The sequence below is a fragment of the Carassius carassius genome, chromosome 6 (assembly GCF_963082965.1).
Source record: "Carassius carassius chromosome 6, fCarCar2.1, whole genome shotgun sequence".
NCBI classification, from domain to species: domain Eukaryota; kingdom Metazoa; phylum Chordata; class Actinopteri; order Cypriniformes; family Cyprinidae; genus Carassius; species Carassius carassius.
The window spans coordinates 37,951,841-37,965,348 of NC_081760.1; the positions used below are offsets into that span (position 1 = coordinate 37,951,841).

Here is a 13,508-nt window from a genome sequence, read left to right on the forward strand (position 1 = left end):
CTCCAGACTCTGGCACCTTGATTTCCGAATGACATGCAAAATTTGCTTTCATCCGAAAAAAGTACTTTGGACCACTGAACAACAGTCCAGTGCTGCTTCTCTGTAGCCCAAAGTGGCTTGACCTGGGGAATGCGGCACCTTTAGCCCATTTCCTGCACACGCCTGTGCACGGTGGCTCTGGATGTTTCTACTCCAGACTCAGTCCACTGCTTCCGCAGGTCCCCCAAGGTCTGGAATCGGTCCTTCTCCACAATCTTCCTCAGGGTCCGGTCACCTCTTCTCGTTGTGCAGCGTTTTTTGCCACACTTTTTCCTTCCCACAGACTTCCCACTGAGGTGCCTTGATACAGCACTCTGGGAACAGCCTATTCGTTCAGAAATTTCTTTCTGTGTCTTACCCTCTCGCTTGAGGGTGTCAATGATGGCCTTCTGGACAGCAGTTAGGTCGGCAGTCTTACCCATGATTGCGGTTTTGAGTAATGATCCAGGCTGGGAGTTTTTAAAAGCCTCAGGAATCTTTTGCAGGTGTTTAGAGTTAATTAGTTGATTCAGATGATTAGGTTAATAGCTCGTTTAGAGAACCTTTTCATGATATGCTAATTTTTTGAGATAGGAATTTTGGGTTTTCATGAGCTGTATGCCAAAATCATCAGTATTAAAACAATAAAAGACCTGAAATATTTCAGTTGGTGTGAATCTAAAATATATGAAAGTTTAATTTTTATCATTACATTATGGAAAATAATGAACTTTATCACAATATGCTAATTTTTTGAGAAGGACCTGTATATAGCCTAGAAAGAGAGAGAGAGAGAGAAACTTTGATTTTGTGTCGAATGAGAAACCCAACGTTGGTTTCAGTTTCATTTTAGTCTAAATTAATTAGTTTTGGTTTGTCGTTAATATTGCTATAGCTTCTTATATTTGTACAGAGGTGGGTAATCCAGGGGCCAAAGAGTAAAAGTCCTGCCATATTTTTGTTCTACCCACGAACTCAGCAGCCGATTTCATCAGAGGAGGAAACAAGTCATTCCTTCCAAGTCACAAACTAGTCTTAAGTCAAATCCCAAGTCCTCAAAGAGTTAAAGTTAATGAGATAATGAAGTGACTAATTAAATGAAGATTGTGCATTAGTGATGAACACCTGCTGTAAACAATCAACATCACTGAAGAAAAGAGAAACACAAGCACTACAACTGACTTTAACCATAGCCTTGGATGAAAACAACTGGAAGAAAAAAAACTGTGCCACCATAATTGTGGTAAGTATTTACTTCAGTTGAGCTCTTTGCTTCAAAGCAAAGGTATTATTGTTTTGAAGTATACATTTGTGCAATGTTGATGCAAATTTTGATCTAGCAGGTAACTTATGCTTTTGATACCTGTGTGATCTTGATTTAAATTTCTTGATTATACTTTTAAATAAACTAATTAGTGGTTAGAGAGGACTGCTGTCTGTTCACTGCTCTGTGTGTATGCACTTTGGATGGGTGAAAGACAGAGTACGAATTCTGAATTTGGGTCACCATTCTTAACTATGTTATTTTCACCAAAAAAGAGAGAAATCTCATTACGTAAATGCCACCATAATTCTTCAATAATAAGGAAAAATAAAAACACAGTTTGGGATTAGGCATTTAGCCATGGCCATTTATCATATGATCCTCAACAGTGGTGAAAATACTTATTCATACTGCAGTGCTTTAGGGGAGTCTTTAATGTATTGCAACATGTAGCATTTTGTTGATTGTCACCATTGTAGAGATTCATAAGCTGGTTGTTGATATCTATGTGTGTATCTAAAAAGATGGTATTATTCAAAACCTAAACATGTGGAAAAAGAGAAAAAAACTATTTGAGATATAAGCAAACCAACTCATTATGACTATACATTCTTCATATATACATGAGGAACTACAGAGAGAGATCTGACACAACAAGTCAAGGATCAAGAGCATAACTAAACCAAACACTGATCTCCATGATGGTGGCATCATTTTAACCAATATAACATCAACATCTGATCCTCTGTAGTTCTCAATAACAGCAAGTGTTATTCATTAATGCACAATCATCATTTAATTAGTTACCTAATTATCTCATTAACTTTAACTCTTTGATGACTTCGGATTTGACTCAAGACTAATTGGTTCCTCATCTGGTGAAATAAGCTGCTGACTTTATGGGTGGAACAAAAATATGGCAGGACTTTTACTCTTTGGCCCCTGGATTACCCACCTCTGTATTTGTAATTCTTGTTCTTTTCTAAATACTGTTCATTTAAATTATTTTGTTGTGGAGTGAGGGGAACTAAAATAGCCTAGCGGAGCTTCACAAATTTCGCAGAAGCTGAACAGTTTTCATTTGCTATTAACCTCAAAATAATTATTGAATGAAATTTGGAGCCCGACTGTCGGACGCATATACAGCGTTACTTATTATACATTTACTATTATTCTATATTCTTTATATTAAATAACATTTTAGCATCCAGATACGTCAGGAACATGGAAACATTTGGATTCGTGCTGAATGAGAGAGGTAGGCTTCAGCTTCAGCTTACATTAATTTGTTTTTGGATTGAGGTTTTTATAGCCTAAACTTTAGAGGGTTTGATTTGAAGAGAAACTAATAACTGTTTTTATAATGTTTTTAAACATTTTGCTTTAGACTACAGGCATTTTAGCGTTCATTATTTCGGAAAGTAATGGCTAATAAAATGCGATTGTGAGCCGCGACTTACGTTTTTTTTTACTCTCAAAACGCAATCTTATACAAATGTTTTTTTTTACAATGCAATGCATTAAATATCTTAAAAATACTTTTAAAGTGTTGATAGTTTTTTTTTTTTTTTTAAGTAGGCCTAGCTTACATTTGGACAAAATCTGGTGCAAGCTGTAAACTGTAAGCGTTAGATCTGTATTTTTTCCTTTTTTTGAGTAAGGAAAGGCTATACTTTATTATTATTATTAAATTATTATTATTAGGCAAATTATAGGCAAATAATATTGTTTTAAAAAAAATAACGTTATTAACCGGTAATTTTTCCTCCCGAACCGGTTTAGGAACGGTAATAATATCAGAGGAACGCAGAACAAAACCGTTAAAATATCGATTCTGCTCGGAGTGAACCGATTGAATTTTTTTTTTCGTTTTCAAGCCCTGGTTGCTGTTATTATAGCGGGGACCCAACACATATCACTGAGAGCTGCTATCAGTTGTTTTTGGTTCACCTTCAGCAGAAAGAGGGTTTGCGCCCTGGCGTTGAGGCAGTGGTCGAAGAGCTCTCGCAGGAGCAGGGACCACAGGCTTTGCTGGCTTTGGGGCCCGCCGTTTTTTTTGTTGATACCTGCGGGCTTCCAGCAAATGAGTGAGAGAGTTTAGTCCCAGCATACACCAATTCCTCCATTTTCTGTAAAAAGCACAGAAGTGGAGATGCTGGAGAAAGGGATAATGTGTCTGGTGAGATGGGCTGTGTCTCTGGTGTTTCCGGTGGCTGTGATATGTTGTACCGGCTTCCCTGGCTGTTTTCCAGAAAGTCATCCCTGGGTGCTGAATCTTGTAGCTGTTTTGATACATCACAGTGAGGAGCTCTGTGGGCAGGGTTCAGCCAGGATAGTGTCTATCAGCAGTGCATGTTTTGGCTGCATGGTGTTATCAGTGTCCTTGTGGGATATGTCAACCACATGATGACTCGGACCCGGTGTGTGTGTGTGTGCTGAATGGATTGACACACTCTGCCCACTGGGCAAAGTTATGTCCAGTTGACGTCTTTTTATGTCTTTGCAGACGTTGAAAAGATGTCCACTGAGGAGCCAGAATGAAAGTTTTTATGACATCTTTTTTTGACGTCTTCTGTACATCCGATTTAGACGTTCACAGAACCTACTTACAAGGTTAAAAACTAGTTCAAAAGTGGTCAGTAGAAATATTTTCAACATCATTTAAGGTTCATTTAGACATAATTTATACTGTTTCTGGACCAAATCAACACTCTCAGGATGCATTAGATTTAGAGTCATGTAATTTCAATGTAATTTCCAGACACTGTGTTTGTCCTAAAATCAAGAAAATAAAATAATCTTCATGAAATAATGAAATAACTGACGATTGAGCATGTGGTAAAATCAACTGCAAAACAAAGACATTAAATCTCTGAAGATCTCAGCAGAGGAGGATCAAACATCTCCACAAACAGCTTCACCAGCTTCACTCATTAGATTGACTTTATTTCTGTCAGACATCTAGAGAAGCTCTTATTGAGAATTAACAGAGGTTTAAATTTTGATATTTGATTCATTTGAAGTCACCATTGTGGTGGACAGTGTTTGGTTTAGTTGGGATCTTGGTCCTCATTCTTCTTGTGTTAGTTTGTCTTTGGCTGTTATAACTGTGTGTTTGTGAAACACTGTTGTTGTAGCAAAGAAAGACAAATTTAAGGGAGCACAGGGGTTATCAGCTCTTTGTTGATGATGATAAAGTCATCACATTACAAGTATCTGAGGTCATGAAATAAGTGTTGTTTTGTTTGTATATATCTCCTAAACCGTTTGACTCCACAGTACATTCACCAAGAGCAAAATACTTATTTAGAAGTTAGACAAAATGCACGCGTTTGAAATATTTTGAGCAAAAGCATCATGTACTCACACACAGACATCTAGATTTAGCATATGCATCACAACAATGGTGACAATCAAAACAAACAAAACCGCTTCATAGCACAAACTCATCCTTATTTTCCAGACCTTTTAGTTTTAATTGTCACCATTGATGTGATGCATATCCACAATCTTGATGTCTGTGTGTGACTACATGGTGTGTTTTTTTTTAAAATAAGTACTTTCCTTTTTTTCTACAAGGTGTCTGTCCATGAAAATAAATACAGAGTTGCAACAAAACATTAATAACGTATTGTGCTATAGTTTAATCACCATTAAAAGCAAGATGATAACGCTTGATCTTAATGCTTAAGAGTGTTTTATAACACACAGTTACAACAGCCAAAGACAAGCTAACACAAGAAGTATGAGGACCAAGATCCCAACTAAACCAAACACTGTCCACCACAATGGTGACTTCAAATGATGTTGATGTAAATGATGTAAATTGATCCTCCCCTGCTGAGAAACTTCAGAGATTTAATGTCTTTGATTTGCAGTTGATTTTACCACATGCTCAATCATCAGTTATTTCATTATTTCATGAAGATTATTTTATTTTCTTGATTTTAGGACAAACACAGTGTCATTGTGTGTTACATTGTGTTACATTGAAATAACATCTAAATCGAATGCATCCTGAGAGTGTTGATTTGGTCCAGAAACAGTATAAATTATGTCTAAATGAACCTTAAATGATGTTGAAAATATTTCAGCTGACCACTTGTTAACTAGTTTTTAACCTTGTAAGGAGGTTCTGTGAACGTCTAAATCAGACGTACAGAAAACGTCAAAAAAGACGTCATAAAAACTTTCATTCTGGCTCCTCAGTGGACGTCTTTTCAACGTCAGCAAAGACATAAAAAGACGTCCACTGGACGTAACTTTGCACAGTGGGTGCTGAAGGATGACGGAGGGAAAAGTAGAAATTGTCCTTAAACACTCTAGCACCAAGTTTGTTTTGGTGGAGGCCATCCGGTTTAAACAATTGTCTATGGCCCCAGAAAAGATTGAAGTTGTCAATGATCCAAAATCTTGATGTCTGTTTGTGACGACATGATCAGTTTTCTAAAAGTGCATAATTTTTTCTACAAGTTTTCTATCCATAAAAATAAATCCATAGTCACAACAATACATTAACATCTTATTTTCAACTCTCTCTGCCACAATAAGAGTGCTTTATAACACACAGTTTCAACAGCAAGACACAAGAAGTAACTGGACCAAGATCTCAACTAAACCAAACACTTTCCACCACAATGGGGACTTCAAATTAAACAAGTATCAACATTTAAACCTCTGTTAATTCTCAATAAGAGCTTCTCTAGATGTCTGACAGAAATAAAGTAACAGAAATTTGTAAAGAGGATCTGTGATCGTCTATATCGGACGTACAGAAGACATAATTTTTTTTTTTAAAGATGTCATAAAAACATTCTGTCTTCTCAGTGGACGTCTTTTTAAAGTGTGCAAAGACATAAAAAGACGTCCACTGGACGTTACTTTGCCCAGTGGATTAGGTTGATGTTAAAATACGCAATATAGTAATTTTCACGTAATAGTTCCTTTAAAAACAAACAAAAATGTTAAATACATGTGACTTCATGCCACAAGACTTCTAATGTATGAAGGTATAATTAACACTGGATTTATTTAACATGCATTATGTACCATGTGTTGAGTTCAGTGTAAATAAAGAAGTTAATATACAAGACTTGGTATGTCCTTTTGCTTTGGACACAAACTTTCAATAATAAAAATAGTTACTTGACCCGTGTTATTGTCTTTCATTTATTTAGACTACTTGAATAATATAAAGTTGTGGTCTAGTGGTTAGAGAGTTTGATTCCTAACCCTAGGGTTGTGGGTTTGAAACTCGGGCCGGCAATACCATGACTGAGGTGCCCTTGAGCAAGGCACTGATCCCCCAACAGCTCCCCGGGCGCAGCAGCATAAATGATGAGCACTTCTCCGTGTGTGTGTTGGATGGGTTAAATGTAGAGCTTGAATTCTGAGTATAAGTCACCATACTTGGCTGAATGTCATGTCCCTTTTCACTTTAAAATTGTGTATGCTTATAGATAATAGTGTTCAGTGAACAAAAAATATTTTGTTCTGATATTTTTTACGTGTTTTAAGTGTAATCTCTTTAAGTACACTTAAGTGGACTTTAATTTAAAATATATGATATTATCTGCAATTGCGCTTTTAAAAAAGTACACTTTTAAGATTGGAAGTACACAACAAGTACACTTTTAATACAATTAAGCACACTTCTTTTTAACAAGGGTGTACAGATAAGAGCAATACATCAGTCGAATCTGTACAGGGTCTACTTTTATTTCTATACAGACAAAACTTGTGCATTTATAAAATAAAGATAACAAACAAGGTGTGCTGTCTGCAGCCTTTGTCTGCACTGATCTTCATTTAGAAATGCGTCATTAAAAAGAACTGTATCTCAGTGAATACTCAACGAAGAGACATGAGAGAGACATCTATAGAAAGCTTGACATGTCTACTCTTAAATTAAACAAGTGCTACTGAAAACAAATATTCTGTGATAAAGTAATCCATATGAAAACAATGCAATGTCCAGTCTTTTACGTCTCATTATCTCTAATGCGACCACGCCCACGTGCTGACACGATATTGAGATTAGAATGTTTCACGTGAAGCTCGCAGCTTGTAAACACCCATACAACAGAAAACAAAGCAGTGAGACTGTTCTTCAAGTTTTTTTTTAGTTTTTTTTTTACTCTTTGCTTCGCGATGAGAGGAATAAGACATAATTCACCCCAAAAAGATGTGATGAGGATTACCTCAGGATTTGAGATTTCCTCAGAAAAAAAGAATGAAGCACTTTATTCAGCAGAGATCATGAACATGATTAAGTCTCTATTTATTTATTTCTATACTTGTATTAGGTTTCACATAATGTGTAAACATTTTACTAGTTAGAATTTTTCCAAACTATAATTCCTGACTAAATGTATAACATTAGTGTGAACATTATGAAACATTATGAAGTTTCAATAACAATATACAATACTATACCATTCAAAAGCTTGATGTAAATAATATAAATGTAACAAATAAATGTAACTCTAACAAAAGTAACATACAATGCTGTTCTTTCAATTTTATTGAAAAAAAAACTGAAAAAAAATTCTCAGGTCTTTTCCACATGAAAAAAAAGAATAATAAATAAATAAATAATAAATATTTTTAATAAAATTTATTTATTTTTTGTAGAAAATCAGTGTGACTGGAGCAATGATGCTAAAAATTCAGCTTTGAAAGTAAGCTTTTATTGTTCCTAATAAACTGTTTAACTGCACTTGCAAGTGAATATTAAATTATATTGTGGGATACTTAAATATATTCTAAATACACTATAAACATAAACATATATACATTTATTTTGTCCTCACATTATTTCTTGTAACTCTTCCCTCTCAGACACAAACCCGACTGAAAGGCTCATTATGCAGCTTATTATGCAGGCCTTTGTCTTCTCTGGTGTAAATCACAACATAATGCACAATAATTCACGCCCTCTCGCATAAACCCTTTCTACACAAAAAGTGTCTTCGAAAATTTTTATCAATGTATTGTTTTCTGTGAGTGAGTAAACATAATTTAGAAAGAAAAATTATATGCTACAAGATCCAGTTCTCAAAAGTCTCGGGAACCAGTGTTCTGTATGTGTTTTATGGCCTTATTCAAGTGATTTAACATTTTTAGTTTTTCACTAACCATGCATAAACATTGTTTTCTCAAATTTTTCTAAAATTGTTTTCTCAAACAATCATGTACATACATGCTGCTCACATATTATTATAGCCCAGTTTGTGCTGATTACAGTAATATTAGACTTTAGCCATTTAGATGTTTATAAGCAACTGAAAAAAGCACAAATGTAAGGGCATAACAAAACTTCTCCAGGCCCCAAAAATACCCTTATACCTCGGAGCAGGGGCGTCGCACCCGTGGGGGATGTGGGTGTTTTAACACCCACACTTTTCCCGGTGAGAGGGTTCAACACCCGCACGTTTTCTGCAGATTTTCCGCAGTTTTGCACAAGCGCATTACTACAGTCGCCGCTCCGTTTCTCTGACCGCTCTGTGTCTGCGCTCGCTGTGGCTGCCTCCTCTCCCCCTCCCTCCCAAACATGACACCGGCTTTGAGTGTGACCGGCTGATGATTGGCTGTTCTGCCTTAAGTCCCGCCTCTCTTGGGGTGTTATTGGTCAGCTCGTGCTGAGGAGGCGGGAACTTAGGCGGGAAGAGTTTGGGAAGATGTTCTGTTATCATTTTGTTGACATGTCGAGTGTTTTCGGTATTATATTTCGTTTTTTAGACTAATGCTAATTGCTATTATTGGGATATTGTTCGGCAGCTAGCTAAATTCGGTTATGTAACGTTATGTGGCATGCAATGTATAACATAACTGTGATGAAGAAGGCAGGGAATTGCCAAGGAGGGGGGACAAACTGCCATTGTTAAGCAGTGTATTTATGGGTTCATTGCCAGTGCAACTGATTTTGATATTTTGAGCATTGTTTGTTGATTAGCTGAATACGTTTGTGGATACTTACCGGTTGTGTTTCATTGTAACGTTACCTGTTGAGGAGTAAAAAGTGAGAAATTATGACATTTTTTGCGTACCTGTTGAAGAATTATGAAAGAAAAGTGTTTAAATTATTTTAATGTTTAAAAACAGTAAATTGTTTATATATACCACCAGAGAAAAAGCTCTGTGTGGGCATTTTTTTCTCTCCCCTTTTCTGAATTTTTTTTTTTAAATGTAGGATTATTGTTTTCCCAGCCAAACGCTGCAAGCCGGAAATCCGTCACGGTGCCGGAGAACTTTAAGCCCTGCATTTTGTACACCTCTGTCATTGTATTCATCGTTTTTTTATTGTTTATAAACAAACCAAATCCATCCCCCACACTTTTGAAAAGCTTGCTACGCCCCTGCCTCGGAGGGTTAAACAACCATCTACATTTTTATTTGCTCACGAATGCAACCAAAATATATAACATGAACATTTATCTGAAATTTTAACATTGTATAAATAAACAATTGAAAAACAATTCTGTCTGCTACTGTGGGCTGTGGGTTACAGATAACCACATTACAAGCAATAGCAATACAACACAACATTTGCACAAGTTCAATAACAGTGCTTTTCAGGTTTTTCAGCTCAGTTTAAAATAAATGTCATGGTACGGTACAGAAATGTGACAAATGTAAAATAAATGCATAGTCTTCACTGTAAATTAAATATAGATGTTACAAAGGTTATTTAGTCCGGAACAGTTAGCACTTTTGTATTTTTCTTTGACAGTATTAGATTTATTATTAGTTTGCTTTCACTTTAAGAACGAACGAGTTGTTGATCTAAAATTAGTCCTTGTCCCCTTTACATTTCAATCACAGGGCCGCATACCAGTTGCCTTGTCAAACATCTTTATTGTCATATGTATCAGACATAGGAGAGAAACTTGTTGTCTTTGCCAGCTGTATACTCGTTTCTCTGAGGCTTTAACAGTGACCATACCTTATATACCACTGACCAAATTCCTTACAAGGTACAGAAACATGTTGGTTTGTTTAAAATAGAATGTATACTTCATGCTTACATCAGTTGATATATTTATAGATACATACATTGATGGAAAGAACAAACCACCCTAGGCATCAGTGGAACACATTACATGAACACACTCCTGCATGTACACATTCTGGTATGGTCAAAATTAGCTCTTCTCCCTTAACTGTCAAATGATCCTAACATGTTCATGCAGACTTTAACTCATGCAGTAAAACTTCACAAATACATATAAATAATATTAAAATAATAAATTTTTGGTCTACAGATGCCTTTTCTTTCTCAACTGTTTATGTTAAGACATATGACTAACTGACTGTTTTTACTAGGATATTCGCCAAACGCGCATTTTTATGTAATTTTGTCTGTATTTATTCATCCATGCACAAATAAAGCGGAAGAGAGCTGGCTGTCTGTTTGCGTGCGATTCAGATGTGTGCGCTTAAAACTTTCTCATACAGCGGTCAACTGTTCCGCAAACAATCCCGAGATTCTTTTATGCTCACCTTGAGCCTTCGGGCAGTCCTTATCGAGTTCTGATGAATGAGTTTGAACGAGAATGCATCCGTTAGCCTTGTAATGCCTAGACAGTGCCAAATAAGTTGCCTATATTTATATGACTACAATATAACGCTTATCGTTCCTAAAAAGACCATTAACATTACAGATTACATCTGTAGCATTTGGACCAATCAGACACACAACTATTTGTTATATTTAACTAATAATATCTAACGTGCCCTCATCTAACCAAAGGGTCTATGGACCCTTCACCCAAACTGCAACTATGACCTCAAAAAAGGCATTTTACAACTCAAAGGAATGTAGAGTTTTCACTCTAAATTCACTTTAAAACAGACAAATGCACCCTTGTACTATACAGTCCATCCTAATTATATCTCCTTCTAGATATGAACTTGAGAAATGTAGGAACATGTACCCAATTTCCCCATTTCACTTATGTTTTGATACAAACTCTTTTAAATTAACATTTTAGAATTGCATACTATTGTTAACAGAGGTCACAGGTATGCCATGTTCGGTAACTTTCGGCTGCATTTTGAATGGCCTAAATGTTCATTTATATTATATGTTGGTTACCAGTGGAAGAAATTTGTCTTACCAAAATCTTTAATAGTTTCTTTATCAACATGTGAAATGTGAAACATGTGCCTGAGGACAAAAGATTGTAAAACTTCCCTCCAAAAGGTACGATACCTCATTGGCTCAATCGAATCCTTAGGGTGTGACATCATCCCCCTATATAGATCACTGATCACCAGATCAGGGCGGTTCTTTTAGATTTAGGAATTCCAGGAGAAGATGCTGAGTTAAGAGCCTTAAAACCCACCCTAAGCTTGAGCCAGGCAACCGGCCTTGACTTTCATTCATCAAGATCCTCTGATTCAAACTGGTCTCATCTACTCACTTCAGCAGAGACCAAATGGAGCCCCAAAGTGCATCAGGACTGTTTATCAAACAGGCGAGATGTGCAAGTATCACACTTAGTCTTATCACTGTAATTGATACATTAAGTATCATATGCACCTTTTACAAAGGTGTGTTTGAACAAAGAAACTGATGTTTCCTTCAGGCTGTAGACCAGCTGAATATCAAATTGTACAGATTCATGTTTACAGATACATGTTATGTTTATAGATTCATGTCTTTATTTCTCTCCTCTTTACTGCTGAAGCTTTAACCCTTTTTCCTATGCCCACTGTATGTGTGTATATGTTAGACTAGTTTAAGTGTTAATGTAGTTAATAAAGTCTTATTTGTATCACACTTAAGGTTGATCATTGTTTGCTCATAACTGAAGTCCCTAATCATGCAGATTTTAGCTACATGCTCTGAGTAGTATTGTACAGTAAGAAAGTTATTTTCCTTAAATAGGAAAGTAACATTCTCAGAATTGACAGACAGTTGACACTGACAGGTCAAGTAAATACTTACAGTGGATCTAAAACTTTCTTAAAAATTTCTTTTTTCATTTTGTACAGCTTTAGAACGAGTGAGATAATGATGACAGGATTTTCATTTTTGAGTGAACTTTAACAGCTGATTATGCTGAATGTTGAAGGATGCAGATCTAAGAAATTATTTTTTATTATCTATTTATTTTATTTTCACACTTTTACAGAGTCTGCATGAAAGCATCAAGAAGGCTGTTGCCTACTTAGAAGGTCGACTTCCACAACTGACCAATCCTTACGCTGTTGCGATGACGTCGTATGCCATGGCCAATGAGAACAAACTCAATAAAGACATTTTGATGAAACACTCCTCACAAAAAGAAGGTCAGTCAAGTCAATAAGGCATCAAAAAGAGATGCACTTTGTAACAGTGCTCACTCTGACCCAAGTGTAAATAATAGAAGAATTACAGACGTTTTGTGGTGTAATGACAGCTGCTTGAGATAATCTTGTTTCTATTGCTGTGTTGTGTTTAAAACAGCCGGTCGGTCCTGGACTGTCCCTGGACAGCATCATCACTCACTAGAGGCGACGGCTTATGCTGTGCTGGCGCTTGTGAGGGCAAAAGACTTTGATAAAGCAGGAGAAGCAGTGCACTGGCTGAACAGACAACAGTCTCACTATGGAGGATCTGGCACCACACAGGTACACTAACACCTCATCATTTGACTGATAGACAGCAGAACAAGTGCAGGACAGACACTGCAGGACAGGATTTGAATGCTTTTCTGTCTTTTCTAGGCGACCATCATGGTGTTCCAGGCCGTGGCAGAGTATCGCAAGCAGGTGAAGGACCGACACAACTTCAATCTGGAAGTGGAGCTGTCTGTGGAAGGAAGAAGCAAACCTGTCAGATATACGATCAAAAGAGAGAATGCACATCTTACATGGTCACACAAGGTGAGGAATAACTCATCTACTAGATTCAAACTGTTTGCTGCTCGTGTCAGTTGAAAGTTTTTGTGGTATGATATTACAGACCGTTCTCATCCCAAGGCGTCATGTACTGACCCTTTTGACATTTCGTCAACATCCTACGCACATGGCACCCTCTAGCGTCAATATTAGAAGCAGATAAAAATGGGCCAGAAGGCGCCTCCTAGCGGTCTAACCCTAACCCTAACCCTAACCCTAACCTTAACCCATAATCTGTGTCTCATATTGACGCTAGAGGGTGCCATATGCGTAGGATGTTGACGAAATGTCAAGAGGGTTAGTATATGACGCCTTGGGATGAGAATGCGTTAGATATTAA

At 36.7% G+C, this 13,508-nt stretch overlaps 1 protein-coding gene across 3 annotated transcripts in view; it reads left to right on the top strand.

The window, feature by feature from the left end:
• Nucleotides 1–13,508, top strand: part of LOC132142855 (complement C3-like) — a 200,469-nt gene that overhangs the window by 49,474 nt on the left and 137,487 nt on the right. For all 3 annotated transcript variants that reach the window (XM_059553035.1, XM_059553034.1, XM_059553037.1), the window contains exons 27-29: nucleotides 12,421–12,577; nucleotides 12,735–12,898; nucleotides 12,995–13,153. In XM_059553035.1, coding sequence (XP_059409018.1) covers nucleotides 12,421–12,577; nucleotides 12,735–12,898; nucleotides 12,995–13,153 — 480 coding nt within the window. The remainder of the gene's footprint in view (nucleotides 1–12,420; nucleotides 12,578–12,734; nucleotides 12,899–12,994; nucleotides 13,154–13,508) is intronic.